At 29.1% G+C, this 21,762-nt stretch overlaps 1 protein-coding gene across 1 annotated transcript in view; it reads left to right on the top strand.

The window, feature by feature from the left end:
• Nucleotides 1–6,956: 6,956 nt before the first annotated feature.
• The window catches only part of LOC107449066 (nose resistant to fluoxetine protein 6), a 44,709-nt gene continuing 29,903 nt past the window's right edge, over nt 6,957–21,762 (top strand). Inside the window, exons 1-3 of the mRNA XM_043048594.3 lie at nt 6,957–7,186; nt 9,891–10,262; nt 19,661–19,908. Coding sequence (XP_042904528.3) covers nt 9,962–10,262; nt 19,661–19,908 — 549 coding nt within the window. The 5' untranslated portion in view covers nt 6,957–7,186; nt 9,891–9,961. The remainder of the gene's footprint in view (nt 7,187–9,890; nt 10,263–19,660; nt 19,909–21,762) is intronic.

Raw genomic sequence — 21,762 nt, 5'->3', positions numbered from 1 at the left:
ATTATGCTATATTCTGTAAAAAATTCTATGTTGAACTTTTAAATACGGAATTAAAAAATAGTAAAAATTTTGAACTTAGTAATTTCAATAATAATATTGCCATTAAAAAAATTTTAGCTTTTTACAAGAGATTAAAAATTAAAATTAGCAATATACAATTTCCTTACTTAATTATCAGTCCTAAATTTCATAAAATTCCAGTTAAATTTAGAACTATTACATGTGGTTCTAATACTTATTTAACTAAACCTGGCACCATTTTCTCTAACTACTTAAATAAGATTATTAACTATATTACTAAAGAAGGTTTCTCTTGGATAATCACTAATAATCAACCGATTTTAGATTTCATTAAACATAATAAAATTAATTCTATTGCGACTTTTGATTTCCAGGATCTTTTCAATAGCATTCCCCTTTCTAAACTAAAAGATGTCCTTTTGAATTATTACCATGATTTTAAAAATATCCTTTGTTGCGATTTTGATTATTGGGAAATTCTGATTAATTTTTGTCTTTTTAGTAATTATCTTTACAATGGAAGGGATATCTTTCTTCAAATTAATGGAATACCACAGGGATCTAATTATTCATCTCTCTTAGCTAACTTATTTTTGCATTATTATGAAAAAAATTATACTCTAAGTATTAAATTTGTTTTTAGATATATTGATGACTTAATTATCTTTAATTTCCAAGATTTTACTGTTTTATTGAGTGATATATACCCTGAGGAATTAATCTTACTTCGTAATCATGATGATAATATTAATTTAAATTTTTTGGATTTGGGTATTATGAAAGTTGAAAATATCTGCTTTGTTGATTTATACGATAAAAGAAATGATTTTAATTTTAATATTAATAAACTAGTTACTTGGAATTCTAATGTTTCTAGGAGCATCTATTTAAATACCACTTTTAATGAAATGAACAGAATTAAAAGAATATGTAGTAATATTTATTTATCCAAAAAACAAATCGATAAACTCTTTCAAAATCTGATAAAAAACAATGGATACCCAACTAATGTAATAAAATTTTATATAAAATCATTGAATTAATCGTATATTTTGGTGGATATATTTTCTAAACATTTTTTTTTGTTAATTTTTATGATTTTCCCATGTGCAAATCCATTTCAGGCCAAAATTCATTGGCAAAATTATTTACTAAATAATTTCTTTGTTAATTTATATAATTTTTCCATGTGCAAATCCATTTCGGGCAAATCCGTGGTTAGAATTATTTACCAAAAATTCCTTTACTAAATAATTTCCTTTGTTAATCTATACAGTTTTTCCATGTGCAAATCCATTTCGGGCAAATCCATGGATAAAATTGTTTGCTAAAAATTTCTTTATTAATTTATACAATTTTCCATGTGCAAATCCATTTCGGGCAAATCCGTGGCTAAAATTATGTACTAAAATTTTTTCTTTGTTAATCTTTCCATGTGCAAATCCATTTCGGGCAAATCCGTGGTTAGAATTATTTACTAAAAATTCCTTTGCTAAATTATTTCCCTTGTTAATCTATACAGTTTTTCCATGTGCAAATCCATTTCGGGCAAATCCGTGGATTAAATTGTTTGCTAAAAATTTCTTTATTAATTTATACAATTTTCCATGTGCAAATCCATTTCGGGCAAATCCGTGGTTAAAATTATCTGCTAAAATTTTTTCCTTGTTAATTTTTCCATGTGCAAATCCATTTCGGGCAAATCCGTGTTAAAATTATCTATTAAAATTCTTTCTTTGATAATTTAAATAATTTTTCTATGTGCTAATCCATATTGTGCAAATCCGCGGCTAAAATTGCAAAGCAGGCAATTTATGTTTCTCTTTTCTATTTTATATTTTTTCTTAAATAAACATCTATCTTCTAAAACTATTTATGATCAATTTTTAAAATTATCCAGTATAATATTACCTTGCGCACATCCATTTCGGGACCATCCTTGGTAACTAACAAATCAAAACTCAGAATAACAAATCACTTCAGCAGTGCAGTAAGAACGACACTTTAAAACCCTCTTGTTACACTCAATTTGCGCTTTTGCTTTCATATTTTGTAATCTGGCAATCTTTCTGCGAAAACATTTTTAAATCATTCTTGAAAAATATCTGTCCATGTAAGTTGTTATGATTTTGCTACTCGCTTTATAGTCCCCCCTTTTTAATGTTTTTTCTTTTTATTTTATTTTATTATCTGTTTTTACATGTTATTTTTACTTTTTATGATCTATTTTTATGTAGTTATTTTATAAAAATTTTTTTGAGTGCTCCTCACACTATTGTATTAATATATTTTGCTTTGGCTTTATTGATACAATATCAGAATGCACTCTGTTTTGCGGATATAATCGTGTGGGCTGAAGAAAAGATTATATCCTTTTTTTTCCGGCTTTTTTTCCGGTTTTTTAATTAAATTTTTTTTTTTTTTTTTAAAATAATATGTTGTTTGTTATTTTTTTACTTATTATTTCCCACCCCCTTTTTTTCATATGTCTATAATTTTTCTTTGTTTTATTCTTCATTTTGAACTTATCTAATGAGTGCTGTTTACTTGCAGCTTAAGCGCAATAAATGATACTTATTGTTTTTTTGTAACTTTCTTAGTGTTTTCTTGTATTTATTTATTTATTATATATATATATATATATATATATATATATATATATATATATATATATATATATATATATATATATATATATATATATATATATATATATATATATATATATATATATATATATATATATATATATATATATATATATATATATATATATATATATATATATATATATATATAGATCGATCGTTCTCTGATTCAGGTCAAAATTATGATCTGTGGATGAATGAATGGATGTATGAATGGGTCCGCCTTATAAACAGGTGTGACGTATGATGTGACAGAAGTCAAATTCTTGGCCATAGATGGCGCCACTGAAAAGCAAGAATCGCACACTCTACCTTAAATTTGCTCGGTTTCACCAAGCAGGCTTGCCTGTGCGGCAAGTGGCATTAGAATCAACCAACCAACCAACTAAAATATACAGTGTTTAAACCATTCATTTAGTAATTTTTTCGTTCATATGGTAACATTTTACTCGAAATTTTGGCTTTCAAATTATAATTCTTATTACTACATATTTAGTAAAAAGTAAATTTCACAAAATCAATGATTTTTATGCCATGCTCAAAGGTGCCATGAGGAAATTAACACATTTTGAAACATTTATCAATATTTTTAACACATTATATAAAGTTGTTACATACCTATGAAATATCGGAATTTCTTATTGCAAATTTAAATAAGCATACCATTTTTCATAAACTATTTTATTAATCAAAGTAAATACCAGTACAACCAACACATTTTTGCCAACGTGTTACTAGTTTTTGGATACCACTTTCATAAAAATTTGGCTCTCTGGTTTTGGCTCTTGGCTCTCTGGTTTTTGAGTCAGTTTTGATCTGCTCTAGATTAGTGAACTTATGACCACGGAGAAAGTTGCCTAGATGTTTAAAATAGTTGGTGATATGTCCGGTGGATGTGGTGAACCTCGTAGTTTAATTCAGTCAACTTGTTTGCAACGATCCATGAAAAATGTGGTCGTCCGTTATCGTGAAACAAATGGGTTCTTTTTGGTTGACCAATGCCGGCTGCATCTGACGTAATTTTTGATGCATAACTTCAATTTCTGCACATTACTTCTCTGCTGTTATAGTTTTACCAGCATTTAAACATTTATAATGAATTATTCTAGCCATAGACCACCAAACAGTAATCATTACCTTATTAGGGTGTAGTGGTGCTTTTGGTGTTGTTTTTGGACTTTCATCTACATCTAACCGTCACGTGAACGACGCCTATTATCATTAGGCATCAATTTTTCGTCACTGATGATAGTTGAGTTAAAAAATGGTTCTCTTTCATTTCTTATGAACGGCAGATTTCAAAGCGATGTTTTTCTTTGCTTACCTTTCAGTTCGCGTGGTATCCATTTATAAACTTTTTGACTTTGTTAATGGTTGAGAGGGGGTGAGATACTGTTGCTGTACTCCCAATTCTTGTGCAACTTTTCGAACAGTAATGAGAGGGTATGATTCCATAAATGCTCTTAATGGAGTGTCATTAAGTCCTTGACTCTGGTGGTCTTCCACGTGGTTCATTTTCAAGACTTTTATGACTCTCCTCAAAATGTTTAAACTAATATTGAATTGTTCGTTCATTAAAAGTGGTTTTACCAAGCACAGCATTATTGTTTCGAACAGCTACTGAACCGCTATGAACACTTTTGAATTCATAAAGAAATATAACACGTAAATCGCTAGAATTCCTGTTTAGAAACCAGCTTCTGAAAAGATACTAAAATAATAAGACATAAAACTTTTAACATGGTAAGAAAGAGCACGTAATAAGCTTTAGAATAATATATACTTTTATTACATTTCATAAGCATCTATTTAAAAAATGTTAACAAAGTTGCCTTAAAAAATCTAACGTTTCCTGTGCAACAACCTGATAAAACCGTATTTTATTGCTAATTTTGTCAAAATCATTACCAAAGCACAGTGGTAAAAAATACCGAGTTGTTTGGTGTTCCCATAGAGTCAAACACATGGCAAATTTTACTATATTCTTATAGTTTTTACCGTTGTTTTCTTCTCCATGCATTACATTTTATGTTCTTTGATCTTAGTAACCTATTCTCTACCATTTATTCAAGCATGTTTTTAGTAACCCCTTTGTTACCACTGGAACACATACATTTCGTATCCATACAAATCCTTTTCTACCACCTGAACACTTAGATTCTTTAGAAAACCTTTTCGCCAACACCAAGAAGCATACATTCTAAAGTTATACCTTTTCGCTACAATTGGGATACATTTATTTCACGAGTCTTCGTGAGTTTTGTTTTTGAGTAATTACCTAAAGTTTTGGTTTTCTTCACATTGAGGAGATTCATGGCCAAAGTGTTTTGGCCATGAATCTCTTCAATGTGAAGAAAATCAATCCTCAAGCCATCAAAGTGATTCATGGCCAAAGTCAATTATTGCAACGAATATCCGGCCTTAGTTTGGCTAGTTTAGTTTTAGAGAGCAGTACGCGGGTAACTTGTAGTTTAGTTGTTTCCACATCGTTGTATATTTGTTTATATACTCGTAACGAATTTTTATAATCAATTAAATTAGTAGAACCATATAAAATAACTTTTTTTTAAATGTAGTAGTTTACGTAGTATTTTATCAAATCTTGTTCATGTATGTGACTCTGACTAGCAAAACGTTTAAATTTTTTTTAAAAAAATATTCTTGAACTGATTTGAGAAATCGAATTTTACGCTTTTGTAAAAGCCCCATGGATTCCCATTGGGTTTTATGCGAGCTGAAATTTGTCAATTAACAATTCTTTGAATTTTCGAAATGAATTAATATCAAGTTGGCTACAAAGAAGTAGCAATACATACAGTGATGCGAACATGCAATTTTATCAATTCATATGACAATCGTGCCTTCAAATTCCATTTCACAAATCTATAATAACTACGACTAAATTAGTGTATTCATGACATAGAGTTCGCGTGCAGGTCGTTGAGTTGCCAAAGCGGGACAGGCATATATCCTCTGCAGAGGGTCAAAATTGTAATGGCATGTCTTCAGATCATCCTTAAACCTATTTCCCAGAAAGTCTCCATAGAGTCCCCTTGCCGTCAGGTTAATGGTAGGAGGGTTTCGTGGTTTTCCTCTCCATGTAACGAAAATGCGTGTTAGTTCCATCAAAAAGTTCTCCACGGAGGTAAATTTCTCCCAATACTTGATCAAAAAGTTCCCTTGTCTTACGTATTGGGTTAAAAATTAAAAGGCTACGGAGTCGAACATTAGTTGTCATAAACCTAAAAAAATGGGTTGACTGTTTAACGACGGTTTTAAAATAAAAATAAAATAGCCCATTGTGCAGCTTTAGTTTGACGTATATAAATTACTACTCTTATTACTATAAAGGTTATATATATGCTCAGTATGTCATCTCTTTGGAATTAGAGACAGCTCCAATTTTTAAAATTAAAAAAATTATATTTTAAATAAAACATCAAATCCAAAGAAATAGGGTATACTCTGTGCTATTTAGACTAAGGTGAAAAACGAGGCGAAAAAAAGCGCAATTTAAGTAAAGCAACGGAGATACTATAGTTTTAATTTTCTAGACAAGAGCTTTCCTCGTTCCAAGTATCGTTCGCTAAATTTTTTACATTTTGAAATTAATTAAAATTATTTAAATGTTGAGAATAATATACATACTATATATTTTCTTATAATGTTACTACACGCATCTATTATTTATATAAAAAGTTAAAAAGCTTTTCCTTAACTTTTTTTCTTTCTGATTCTGAGAACTTAAAATCGAAGTTTTCATGAGAATGATCCATATATGTTCATTGGACATAAGTCTCTTCAATATTTATAGTTTAAACCAGTTTTTAACAGACATCTTTTTAAACTCTTAAACTTAAATTTATAGTAACTAATAGCCTTATCAAATGTAAAGTACTGTAACAGAGTAATTTGACAACTCGTATTTGGCTGGTATTATATTAATTGAAATACTTTATATTTAAAATTTACCTTACTCGTGATTATGTAAAAACGAGAACAATAAAGAAAAAAGAATTAAATTTTGGAACTTTTTACATATCCTAATATTCCAAACTCTTCCGTTTTTCCTCTAAATCACTGGTGCATAGAGGCCAAGGCTACTTTAGAATACAATAATTATACTCACTCGCGTTTTCTTGAATGAAAAAATGAATGAAAAACGGTATTTTTAAGCTTTCTCCTATTTATTCTGTGATCTCTTCTGTAATAATTGTGATTTAACCAATGAACATTGAGGTCTTTTCACTTTCGTAATTAAAGATTTCATTTTGAAACATCGGACGCTTAATTGAGTCAAAGTATCTAATGTTTAATGCATATTTTAGAAACAGAAGAATAAGATGTCAAAGTGTTCGGGAAGTATGAATAAGTTTAAGCGTCCAGTGATGAATTAGGAGGTGGAGTTTAGCTGGTCACTTTCGGACAAGCGGCAGATTTGATGCTGCGTTCATCGACATGAGACCTTCCTAAATTTGGATACTATCTGTACTTAAAATATTGCTGATTGAAGAAAGGTATTGTTTTTAATGTTTGCGTTAATATAACTTCGCTTGTATTTATATTTTCGCTCGATTATTTATCGATTTGAATAATTTTAAAATTCAAATCAATGTTGAGCATTTATTGATTTAAAATATTTTACTTGTTACATTTTGAATATAACATATTTTTGATATAATATTTTCACTTGATATATTTCTGATATAATATATTTTCGTGCAATACATATTTGATAGAATGTACTTTATGTTATCATTTGATATACTTCCTTTTTTGAAATTTTTAGAATAACATATTTTTGCCTAAAACATTTTTGATTAAATAAAATGACATTTGATATATTTTAGATATAGTATATTTTCGTGTAGTATGTTTTTGGTATAATATACTTTCTTGTAATGTATTCTTGATGTAATATAATATCAATTCATATATTTTTGATGTAATATATTTTCACTTGATAGTATAAAATAATTTCGCGTTATATATTTTTAATTTCATACATTTTTGACATAATAAATTTTCTGGTCATAAATTTTTGATTTATTATAAATTCACTTGATATATTTTTATATAATGTATTTTTACTTGATATACTTTTGTTATGATGTTATTTCGTATAATATATTTTTCACTTCATATATTTTTGATGTTACATAATTTCACTTGTTAAATTTATTAAAATAGTTTCGTTATTAGAACTTTATATTTTTTAACTTTTTTTGTTATTGAGGTAATTTTTATTTCTAAACTATATTCTTTTTAAGCATTGCCCATAGAAGAAACAATAACTTTTTTAAAATAAATGATTATGTAAATCAATAATTTTATGAAAATAGTTACCTATCATTAATAATAATAAATTATTAAGTTTTATTGCCATTTCATTTTTTTTTCATGCGGCTCTTTTTTATAGGTAAGTTATTCATTAAATTACATATCGTTAATATTGAATTATTTTGAAAAAAATAACTTAATCGACTTGCTAAAAGAAATTATTTTTTTTAACAATTGCGTTAATATTTATCCAGTTTTTAAATTAATAGTAAAAAATAATTTCATTATTGTTTTCGTAATTCAATTTTAATTATTTCATTCATTTTCGAAGTCTAATTTTTCTCGAAAAACTATTTTAAATGTCAGTTAGGCGCGAAACATTAATTCTTTTTAAGCTATGTTATTGTAAATAAACAATTTTATAATTTCTTATTATAAGCAGTCCAAAAAAAAAAAAATCAAAAATGAACGATATTTAGACAGTTCTATATCTGCTTAATATAAATTATTTGTACAATTTAATTTTCAAAATTAAGCTTGTAATCATAAGGTTATTTTAATAAGCCCGTTATTGTTCATTGATATAAATATTTATTATTGCGTATAGTAGCATTATTACCGTTAAATGTTGTAGTTCACCTTGTTTAAACTGAATCTATTTATTCATAATAATTAATTTAGTTTTGATATTAGAACTTAAAAATTCTGAATTTTTTTTCATTGAATTTTTCTAGTCAATAACTACACTGATAGAATTTTCATTCAAAAATTGTGGTGAAAATACCGGCAGCAGCCTGTCCATAAAATAATCAGTAAAGTTTACGGTAAAGAAAGTTTCTTACCTTTACGGTTTCAAAATTGTTTACATTTAGTATGGTTAAGAAATCGTGAATACAAAACTATACGGCTTTTTAGCCATTTACAAATAGCAAATAGTAAACTTTTTTTTTTAACTGAACATTGGAGATAGTTTAGCAGCTTTATAGTGCTGTCATTTATGCGTTAGGAGAGTAGCGTATATTAATAGTCGCAGGTCAGAAAATAAGGAGTACAGGAGTTTTCGTTCCTATAGTTTTATTTATTTACTTATTCATTCTTTGTTTGTTAGTTGACTGGCAACACATATTTTTATACACAATCGAATTGTTTTAATCGCTCTTTTTCAAAAACATTTCGTTTAAAAAACAAACGCATTTTTGATAGTATATTCACACTAATTCCTCCAAACAGTTGTTATTTTGTTAATTTTATGTGATTGTTTGCCCCATAACTACAGTTCTGTGCTTATAAATGTATATAATTTATCTGAACATCAAAAATGGTGGGAAATATACTCTAGCATTTTTTACAGTGTCATTTTCACCATTTCTAAATGTTTGTGAAAAGGAACATGTCTGGTGACTCACTATACCAAACACCATGGAATTATCTGCGGTTTTTCACTACCCCACATTTAATGTAAAGTATCCACCATTTTTAGCGTTAAGATACACAAAAAACTTTTACTGTGAAGGGAAGATTAATTTTTTGCTCAGTGATGCTATTTATACGTCTGGGAATTTTGAAATGGTTTTATTTACATTCAACTTAACAAATAGATCAATTATACAAATAGATTTTTTACTGTGTAGGGAAGATTAATATTTTTTTTTCTAGGTGAAGCTATTTTCATATTATACGTCTTGTGAATCTTGAAATGGTATTATTTGTTATTAAGTTAATAGAAAAGTATTTTTTACTTTGTAGGGAAGAAAAAGTTTTTCTTGGTGAATCTATTTTTACCATATACATCTTGGGAATTTTGAAATGGTGTTATTTGCTATTAACTTAATACAAATAGATTTTTACTGTGTTTAGGAAATACTAATTTCTTACTAGATGAAGCTATTTTTGCAATACACATCCTGTGAATTTTGAAATGGTTTTATTTCTATTTTGCAGGTCTTACCATCGATAAGGACACCTTTTTCAAAATTTACATTAGAATTTTTATTTTTATTTGAATCGCCTAAATGTCACTTGTTCAAGAATATATCCTGATGTCCTTCCTCGTAGCATTATGGGTTCTAGCAAGTCTTATGAATCCTGTTACATCAGCGGCTGTGACAGAAAAATTTCCTGATAACTCCACAGCTGCTCCAAAATCTGTCAAACAAATCGAGAAAGAAATTGATGCAATGGTCAGTTCGATAACAAAAATGGCTCTCCCATATTTCATTAGGAATTCCGATTTGAAATTATCTGGATCCTGTATGTCGACTTTTATCAAGATTTTTGTCGATCTGAGGAAATTCAAGTTGCCAGCTATAAAATGTAAGTAACGCCTTAAATTTCTATTGATTTAGTCTATTCCGCAAACTGGTTACACAAAGGTTACAAAATTAAAAATATTAGTTTACAAAAATGAAATCGAATTCTGTGTATATTTTAATTTTTAAAACTAGTTCACATAGTGCTATAAATGATGAACGAAATTTAAAAAAAACTACACCAAGTTTTATACCGAGTAAAGGGCATTCAGGATATGGGCATTTTTTCCGTAAAATCCATTTTTACCGGAACATGCTATGGAACAAAATATCTGAAATACAGTAATTTTTACTTTATTGATTACTTTAAAATCACTGAATCACTCTAATTTAAAAATATTGATGTAAAAATTACGGTATAATATATTACGGTAAAAATAGATTTTACGGATGATGCACCCAAAGTACACCGTATCGTATTTTATACCGTAATTTGATCCGGAATTTGAATGTTAGTTCTCTTAGTGTTTTCAGCATCGGTGGCTCATTAATAATGCCTTTGATACAACCCAATCATAAGAAATTACATGGAATAATATCCTTGGAGGCTATGTGGTTAAGAGTATGTTTCTTGTCCCTTGCACGGCCGAGACACTGTTTATGAACCACTGAAGGATGAAAACACATTAACTCACTTCTACAGCATTAGGAACCATTGTTACACTGTAAAAAAAATCTGTTAAATTTACTTGAATCTGTCTGTAAAAAATGTCGACTGGTGCGCTCGTATAAAGCCGTTTATTTCGCAGAAAAATTCTGTCATTAAAAATGGTCACCTGTTTTTCAAGTGGGTAAGTACTGTTAATTTAACAAAAAATCTGTTACTTTAACAAACAAAAAAATTCCATAAAATGACTAAGTCAGCATTGGGGATGGGTCGAACCAAGATCAGAATTTGCCTGATTAGTCAACGCCGTGACTCGAACCCGTGTGGCCACAATGGAAGAAGAGAGCTCTGTTCTGTGGGCCACGGCAGCTTGTGAGTTTGGTTATGATTAAAAATCTTAAACTGTCTTTATTTCAAAAGTCTTACTTATCGAAATAGTATTTAAGTGTAAGAACGTTTAATATTATATTGGCTTTTCCTTATAAAAATATCGGACAATTTAACTTACCGAAAAATTATATCTAAAGACAGATAAAAATCAAGCAGAGTATCAACTCAACAATCAACAATGAAGACGAATCGCAATTTTATTCATACGATAGTTAAGTCCATAAAATAATTTCTGAAACGTAAGAGCAGGTATAAAAAATAATCGCAAAATGATTTGAAAAAAGATTACGTTATCTTTGAAGCAAAACTGCATGGCAGAAACTAGAATCTATATTGACAGTTTTAATTCGTTCATAACTAGGTGAGAAAGGGAGAAAAACTCTTTTGCGAAAAACAGCTATAAGCTTTCAAATATACAGAGAAAGTCTGTAAAATAACGGGAAGTTCTTCATTTAGACGGGTAACGGTTAAAAACAGAAAAATGTTTTTATCTTTAAATCTTTATACAGTTCTTTTCTGTAAGAAATATGATGTTTTTTCTTGTAGAATTCACAGTTATTTTTTTACAGTGTAGAGTGAAAATTTCCAAGGTGTGGAACAAGTTTAATTACATATTAGATGTTTGTTGTGTAACAAAAGAGTCACACACCGAACATTTGTAACTGAAAATTTAAAAAAAAAAACTTAGCATATTTTTCGTCAACTTCGTGTATTTCTTATTGCAATATGTGTCATAGTTTCGAAAATGTAAATATTTAAAATCTTTTTGAACATTCTAATCTTGTACAATTAGGTTAAGCTTGATAAAAAATTTTTTTAAACTATTTATAAATAAAAAGGAGAGATAAAATTGTCATTCTGCTTCGTAATCCTTAAAGGTCATAGTTATAACCTTTCCTATGGCCTTCTGCTTTAAGTATGAAAAATTAAGATGCTAAAAGAATGCTAAAGAATTTGTTTATTTGACAAACCAACTGTTTTATTTGTGGAAATGCCACAGTGTTTAGAAAAAGCACCTGTTTTTTTAAGAAATATATGAATAGTACTGTTAATTATGACCTCTAAAATATTTATTTTTGCAATGTTCTGCATGTTTTTTTAAATCTAAATTTAAAGTAATAAGCAAAATAAATTATGTTGCGCGTTTGAACGGTAGTGTGACTTCTCCTTAAAAACATCTGATAAAGTCAGACACGAATTCCTTCTTTTAAATTTCAAAACAATTTCCTTTAAGACTACGAGTCCGATATGTTAAAGTTTGGTGAAATTTTATTACTTTGTAAATATTATTTTAAGATTTGTTTTTCTTTTTATATGCCTTCACAAAGCGATTGTCTTTGTAAATTTACAAAAACTTTTCACCCTCTCTTCCCTATTTATATAATAGGGAAGAGAGGGTGAAAAGTTTTTATAAATTTCCCAAAAAGCTTAATAATCATTATTTTGAACATATCTAGGATTTTTTAATCAAAATTTTGACATACTACACTTTTAGAGTACATAATGCACAACCTTAATTTTCTATTTTTCGTTGCAAATTCAGGTGTGATTTCATACTTCTACATTTACTATAATATGCATTGGAAGCTCAACTCCTCAAAAGCAATAAATTAATTATACATTAAGTATCTCTTAAAATGTGATAATCAGAATTCATTGCTATTTTCCCATGACTTAATTAATAGTTTCAATTTTATCTTGTTACTTTTTTTTTTAGTTTTTTGTTATTTAAATTTATAAAAACACGCTTTAAAACCGTAAATATCAATATAAGAACGACGTGATTTCATATACCATTTTAAACACGAATTCGTTGACGTCATCGTCATAAGCCGCGAAATTATCAACGTCAAAATTTACTTGCGGTAATCTTACTCAGGAAAATAAGGATAGATAATTCTTGAAAACGAGCGATGAATCTAATTTTTGATTAATTAGAACTGCAAACTAACAAATCACTCATACCAAAATATATTTATCAATGCCTATGGGAAACTTTTTCTTTGGGATGCAGCCAGCGAATTGCAGCACAGAGGGAACTTTTAAATTCAACTGTTTGATCCACCATATTTTCATATATTTGCACATGTTTCCGTTAAAGTATATAATGCAGTTACGCCGACCGGCCTGTGTAAGGGTTAGGGAACTGCCCTTGCATCAGAAAGGTTCTGGGTTCGAATCCCGGGCAAGGCATGGATGTTATTTCCTTCTCTGTACCATCTGTCCTTACTGTGGGAGCAACGTTGGCACACCTAATATGGTGCCCCTGAAAGAGAGGCCAACAAATCTGCCCTGTAAATACCTGAATTGACGAAAAATGTTAACACAGGTGGGTATTGGAAAAAATAAGGAAAAACAAATAATGCAGTTATTTCATAGAATAACTAGGTACTATTTCAAGAAATAACTAGAAGTCTATTAAAGTATATAACTGATAAAAAAAATTTCGTATTTTACCTAGTTTATTCAATGAAATAACTAATAATAAATCGTTAAAGTTAAAAATAAAGAATTTCAAAGTTATTTTATAAGTTAATTGATTATAAACAGCTACAATTTCTCAAAAAAATACATTTTATCCTTATCGCGATGATATATAATAAGGAAAAGCAGATGATATAATTTATTATTGCTCATATTAGTAACTACGTCTAGGAGCAACGAAATGAAACGTACACACGCACACACGTCGTTGCAAAGCAGCGATATAAGCGGTTCTAAAAACGGGTTTCACGTTTTGACGGCAACATAAACACCGAATTTGAGGCGGATCGTTTCAGAATTGCGAATTTGTATAAGATACATTCACGCATGCATATAAACATTCTACTTTATTTATTTAGATAGCTGAAAGTATACCCAGTCTTTATTTGGTTGCTGTTGAGTGTTTTAGTAAATTGGTTGAAATTTGGAAGAGTTTTTGAGTCCTGGTAGTTTAAAATTAGGTTTTTGAATTAAAAATTTTGCTAATGATTCCACAAAAAGCCTATCAATTAATACATCCTTATTTCTATGAACTCTGGCTTGTACATTCAGAAAAACGTTAGATAATTTTCAAGAACCCGTATTGCAATATTCCTTAATTTCTTTTATTAAAAATAAATATATTTACAAAAAAAGAAGGAAAAAAATAGCTGACTCAAGAAGTTCAAAAACGGGAAAGAATCCGGCATTTCCCCCTCACATCAAAGACGGATACTGATTTCAAATTTTTATTTATTTATAACTGATCCAGCGTAATAATTAACAGGCATACAATAAATATCTTTACTAAGCATATTTAACAACAATGTATCTACGAAACTCACGAGAAAAAAGTGAAAAACCCTACAAAGTTCTGGTGAGTTTCGAAGAAATTAATTTTTATTCCTTGTTGATTGTTCTCTTCTTCAAACTGAATTAAAATTTCCACCATAAGTGGTCAATTTAATGTAATTTAAATAGCCTATTTTTGTGGTATTAAATTGGTTTGAAATTTAAAGCAGCTTTCCTTGATATTTTGAATCGATAAATATTGCGAACAAATAATAAGGTATAATTATTGAATAGTATTATAAAAAACTTGGTCTGGAAAAAATGTTTCTTTCGACACAAAAATGATGTCCTTCAGCCCCTCTAAGAATGAAAGTGGAAGTGTTTTTTTAATTGATTCTATTCGTGTTTTAAAAAGTTCTAAAAGCGTTTAAATGGAGCGATATTTGAAAGTAGTATAAAAACCAAAACAAAAAAAAGAAACTAAACTTACACACTGTAAGAGCTAATGTGTAATACCTATCCGAATTTGGTGTTAAAGAACCTAAAAGTTATTTCAAGTTAGTTTCAAGTGTTATTTCAAGTTAATACCGAATAAAGCGCTTATTCACACTAAAAAATGTGTAGTTTAATCCAAACTTTAATAAATGAGAAACTTTGCACCAAGTTCCGATGCATTTGCTCCATTTATGAAGTATTTTCGCAAATTTCGGCGTCAGACGATCTGATTGAAGTCGTCAGACGATCAATATTTTTTCTTTATAATTCGCCCACGAGAAGATGAAAGTTTTATTTCGTCTCACACGATGATTCAGCAGAACCAGAATTATTGTTTTTAAAGGCTTGAATGTTTATTATGAAGGTGATATTCTCATAATATTTACATAAATCTGTCAATTGTACTAAATACTTTTTAACATTTAACTTCTATCCACTTCGGATTTTTAAGCCTGTGTGTATGCTTGATTAACAAACTAATTTTATTTTAAGAATTATTTTACTGAGGCATCCAAAATTTCTGATTCTAGCCTTATATTGTATTATGAAAAATGACTTTATTAACTTTTATGTACATCATATCGTAGAGTAATTATAAATTTTAATATTACTAAATAACTCAACTAGTGGCGGCTAAGTACACTGTTAATTCCAGACCAAATTTATGATAAAAAGCACCGGCACTCAGGATGTCGATACTTTTACCGTAAAATCCAGTTTTACTGGAACATATTACGGAACAAAAAATCTGATATACCATGATTTTTACAGCAATAAGTACCGTAAAATCACTGAATTATTCTAATTAAATAAATATTACTAAAAAAAGCACGGTGTAATATTTTATGGTATAAATGGATTTTACCGATGATCCATCCAAAGTGACCGGTATACACCGAAGAGCCATTACATTTTGACCACCCTGTTAATAACATGTAGGACCACCTTTAGCCCTCAAAACTGCTAGCACCCGCCGTGACATTGATTCTACAAGGTGCTGACAGGTTGTCTGAGGTATCTGGTACCAAGCGCTCACTAACTATTCCTGCAATTCCCTCACATTGCGAGGGGGTAGTGTGGCAGCACGAATTTGGTTTTCCAAGTAGAACCACAAATGCTCTATTGGATTAAGGTCAGGTGAATTTGGGGGCTAAGACATGACTTGAAAGTCACTGGAATGTTCCTCGACGATTCGACCCTTATGACATGGTGCATTATCCTGTTGGTAAACACCATCCCCTGCAGGAAAGACTGTTGCCATGAATGAGTGAACCTGGTCTGCAACTATGTTCAAGTAGCTTACAGACGTCAGGGATTGTTCTATGAGGATTATGGGTCCTAATGTGCCCCATGAAAACATTGTTCCTGGGCGAGAAACCATGAAAACTTGGGCGAGCCCAATTTTATAGATGGAGGGTGGTCATAATGTAATGGCTCTTTGGTGTATAATAGCTTAATTTATTCCGTAATAATTCTTTACAATCTAGTGTAAAAAAACATTTTTAGTGTAGTGAAACCCCTAAATCCAAAAGCAATGTATGTCGTACTACACCATTTTGGTGATATGTTTAGATAAACTAAAACTTTCTTACAGTGTAGCTAAAAACAGTTTTCATCTAAGAACTAAATGAAAACTCAATTGTTATTTTTTCATCTCGGGAATATTTCCCTACACTTTTACCAGCTGCTAAATAATATGACAAGATAAGATTAATTTACTATTTTTTCCCTTTCTTTTAGCAGTAGATCTTTATAGACATGCAGAACAGATAATTAAAATAATTAAAGGAAAAATCACATTATTGTCTTTTTCAGTTAAATTTTTTTGTGCTTCAGATTCGGAATTAATCACCAAATTAATCGAAAGCTAATAATTATATTCCGCTTTTAGTTTGAAGTGATTTGACAAGTCTTTCATCGTACCTTCCATTTTTTTTTTAAAAAAGCCACAGATCAGAGTTCAAGCAAATACATCAGGAAATGCCTATCAATCGATGAATCGTAACCGTTAGCAATCATATATAATTTTTTTTTCTTTGGAACATTCAAATAATAAAAATGTATCAAACATTTTTACATAGCAAATGACGTTGTATTTAGGAAATATTTAACCTTTTTCATCAAAAGTGAATTCATTTTCTCTCCCTGTTCTTTGCACAGCAACGATAAATTTTATCATTTTGGACAATTTTCATGCCCAATAAAATAAAATGATTTCGATTTCAAATAGTTTTTTTACAGAAATAGATAAAATTTAAATCAAGATAAAAGAAAGTATTTTGTTAGTTTCCAATTGCGTACTTGCAACTCGTGATTATGACTTAGGTGATTACGCCTAACTATGTGATTTAAATCAGATTTAAATTAAGGCTCCTATACTATGAGGGCTGACCTATCAAGCAATATTGGAGCGAACAAGTTCGCAAGTTAACGTTATGTTAGTATTATTTGTTAGTATGTTATGTTATGTGCTTATGTTAGCTCTTCATTATTGGAGGAAAAGCTTTTGCTCCAAAAATAAATGATAAGTCGGCCTGTCTAATTCAGGGGCTCTAATTTAAATGGTGACCGGTAAGCGACGTCATATGTGTGTATCGAACCTAATTGGCTTCTGAATTCACCTACGATGACGTCCTTTGCAAGTATCCAATTGCTTGAAGATTTATTTTCAGCAAGTTCAACATCTAATAACATCATGTTTAGCTATTGTTTTAAGTTATTTAAACAAATTTCGCCTCACGTTTATAATTTCTGTGAACTGGCGTTGTCGGTTAAAACTGGGACCGACCTTGTCCATCGGACTGAATCTGGAAGCACAAAAGGGTATAGGCTATATGCTAGACTGAGTCGAAATATCACGAAAATATTATACAGTGCCTCAGCCATAACATGGAGGGTGCTTGAAGCCTAAAGCAATTTAAAGAAGCATGATCAAAGTTATATTCGTTACTTTTTTTCTTTTATCTAATCACCTAGCTTAATTTATTATAAGTTTTCAATATATTAAATTAAAAATTACTTATGCTGCTTGATTTTAAAATCCTGCGTTTCTCAGGGTAGAAAGGTCATTACAGTATTAATTTGATGAGACAACTACAGCAAAAAATACAAAGAACCATATGGAGGACACACATAGGGAGAAAAGAAACATCGAAAAAAATAGAGAGACAGTTGCAGTGATAGTCTGTAAATTTAATAACTAATTTAATGTTATAATAACAAATATTTCATTAAAAACATAGCTCCTTCCTCATTATTTTAATGTATTGGTTTTAAATTACCGGGTTGGAGAAAACAGGGGACTAGAATACTTCTATAAATAAATAAATAATCTCCAAAAACTATTTGTTACATTAAATAATAGTAAACTTTCTCTTATATAATGCAAATTTAGACTAATTTAATTCAATTTTTTTTTAAAATTAAAACTACAATGATACGAATAGGATTTTGAATGTTTCTTCTGTGATGATGATAAAATCAAATTAGTTATTAATTAGTTTAAAAGGGGTGTTAAAAATCCTATTGTTGGAAACAAAGCTAGTGAAGACAGGTTTTATTTTGTTTGTTTATTTCGTGGAGCGAGGACTGGTTCAAATTCAAAATAAATTTTTTATTTGTACTATAAAGTTATTTAACTTTCAGGCGCGTTTTAAAATAATTTTTCTTATGTTCATTAAAAAAAATTATGTTTATAATATTTTTGAATTGTTCCGAAATAAAGTAGACAAATTATTAATCTGACTAAGTGTCATATATTTTTTTAAAAAAAACTTAATAATATTGAAATTGCACGCTACGACGTATTCTTTACAATGTATATGCCTTCAATATATACGAATTACAGGAACTTACGTTTAGTGAGTTGGCTGCTAAAATAGGGAAGCATATAAACTATAATAAGGGAAATATTATAATTGCTGAAAAATATATCAATTGATTCACAATACTTCAAAGATTAAATTATTATGCCCATTTTAAAAAGTACATTATAATAGTTAGCAAATTTTTGAAAGATTATTTTATCATTAATAAAATAAGTAGGAAAAGTTTACACTAAGAAGTGGCAAATTGGACTGCGAAACGCGAGAAAACAACATAAATAGTTCCAAAATGTGTTGAATCACCATAGAGGAAAGCAAGATAAAAAAAAAAACATCAAAACCAATTTAAAACTGTTTATATTAATCCCCTTCAATTCTTTTCTGTTTACTCTTGCAATCAAACAGGTTTTTATATTTTCAGCCCCGCCTTCCTTAGCAATGATTCAATAGCGTTTCTGTTTTGTTTTTCTCCTTTATACAGGGTAATCCAAAATTATCTTTACATCACCTGACTTGAAATTGATTACAGACTGGAAGTGCTTAAGGCCACCAATAATGCGCATGTTGAAGTGTACTAAACAAAACTTTATTAGTTGCAGTAATACATGCAAAAGACAGAATATAAATATCTTGTTTATTTTTTAAGTTGTAAAGAGAATTTCGGAACACCCTGTATATTAATTCGAGACTTTATGTTCGTTTTTTAAGTTCATTTCCGACAAGTATTCTAAAAATACTCATATGGGTAATCATTACGAAACATCACGTACATAAATTACAGTATTATATAATTATTAATTATGTATTAATATTATTATTACTAATTTACAGTGATTGATGCTATGGCTAAACCACCATTTGGATTAATGAAAGGAACATTTTCTATCATGGGTGATTATGACGAGTGTTTGAGTGTTCGAGCAAATAAGAAGGGAGATACGGCTATGACAGACAATGACGTATCTTACTATGGCCAGTACTGCACCGTCGAGGCAGATTTTCCTCCGCAGTTACTCCGGGCAATGACAGATATATCTGATGGAAAAGCTAATATAACAGATTTCGGAAAACTAGGAACGGTTGGAGTTTATTTTATTTTATTTATTATTTACGTGGATGAAAAGAAATCAAATTATATTTTATACCGAACTCTTACATTTTATTAAAAAAACAATTTTTGTTATCAGATAGAGATTTCCATGGAATAAATATGAGATTGAATGTATTTTCGAGATCAAGTCATTCAGGTACTAAATAAATCATGTGGTTATAAGTTAGATAATGCTTATGTCAAACAAAATTATAAAGTAGTATTTGCAAAAATATTAGGAAGAAGAAATAATATCAAAACTGTTATTTTTCATTAAAAATTTTTAGAATACGCTCTAAAAACTTAATTAATATATGATAAGTAGAACAAATAACTTATATGCGATTCATTTTACGTTAAAGTTTTTTTTTTTATTTCCAATGAGCTGCACAATCGGTCTTGCCGATGAGCAGACCTAGTGCGTTTTCCAGAGGTGGTATCCACTCTTTCAGGACCACCACAATGGGTGAGATACCGTTGGTCATGTTAATTTGGACGTCAAGTTTCTGACACACTAGATGGCAGCACCGAGACTCTACTTGGATGCTAAATTTTATGTTAAAGTTGTTAGGAAAAGAAATTCAAGCAATCGGCACTAAATGCTCTTAAATCATTTAAAAACTGATTTATTTGATTTATTTATTTTCTTTTTGTTGAAAAATTTGATTCAAAGTGCTACCGCCAATCTCAAATTTTAATTTATACTTTCAATATTTTAGCCAACAATTTACTAAAAACTTGTACATATTAAAAATATCTCCACTCTTCTCTAAGCATTAATTCTGTTTTGGAGTTCACGTGGTTTAATGGTTAAATGGAGGACATTAGTCAATGAATGTGAGTAAAATATTGCATATACGAACAAAGCGAATTATATTTTTTTCCTCCAAGAAATAAAGGAAGCAGTTACAAACATGCGCTTTAGCAAATTCTTAGTATTAGTTGTAAGTATTTAGTATAATTTCGGTAGTAATAAGTATTTAGTATAATTTCGGTAGGAGTATAATAACTAAACTTTGAGGAAAAAATAACAAGTCAGCATTATGTTTTTTTTTTTTTTTTAAAAAAAGGAAAGCTTTGATTTAAGAAAGAAACATGCTGAGACATATTTATAGTCAGTAATTTAAGGCATATATTTTTATCAGAATTTTTAAAACATTCACATGAAAGTGGTTCTCTTTGAATTGATTCCTCTTTTAAAATTTTTATACTTTTAATTCTTTTTTATTAAATTACGCTGTTTAATTTTTTTAAATTTATGGAATAAAATATATTTTAAAATTTATTGTTTATTCAATTGCCAAAATTTTGCACTCAGCAACTCAATAATTTTTCACTTATGCATTTTTACGTCATCACAGTTTTAGAATGTAAGTTATCCTCATTTTATCATCAAACAGAATGTATCGTCAATCGAAATTCTGACCAATTTTTAGCAAGCCAAAATTCTGAAATATGATCTGTTGTTAAAAATTATTAAGAAAAAGTAAAAATTTGGAAAACCATGTCTTGAATGTAGATTTTAGAAAGAAAAAATGGTTTTGCCTTTGTCATATTTTTAAACGAAAAACTTAATTGCATCACTTCCGTTGCAACCGCACTGAGAAAAAAAATATATAGTCGAAACTATCAGAATATGGTAAAAATTGTTTCTGGCTCTATGGGACCAACAGAAAGTTCAGTAATTTCTACCGAAACGCTTTGGTAAAGATTTTGGTATGATTAGCTAGAAAAATATAATTTTAAAATGTGAGATAAAATTTGATAGATTTAGTAAATTTTGATAATTTTGTCATGATACCTTAGCATGGCCTAAAAATCATTTATAAGCTAAAATTTATTT

The sequence above is a fragment of the Parasteatoda tepidariorum genome, chromosome 1 (assembly GCF_982258835.1).
Source record: "Parasteatoda tepidariorum strain Cologne lab strain chromosome 1, Ptep-v5.0, whole genome shotgun sequence".
Taxonomy (NCBI): domain Eukaryota; kingdom Metazoa; phylum Arthropoda; class Arachnida; order Araneae; family Theridiidae; genus Parasteatoda; species Parasteatoda tepidariorum.
Note: the sequence above shows the minus strand (reverse complement) of the source record. Positions and strands in the feature narration are given on the sequence as shown.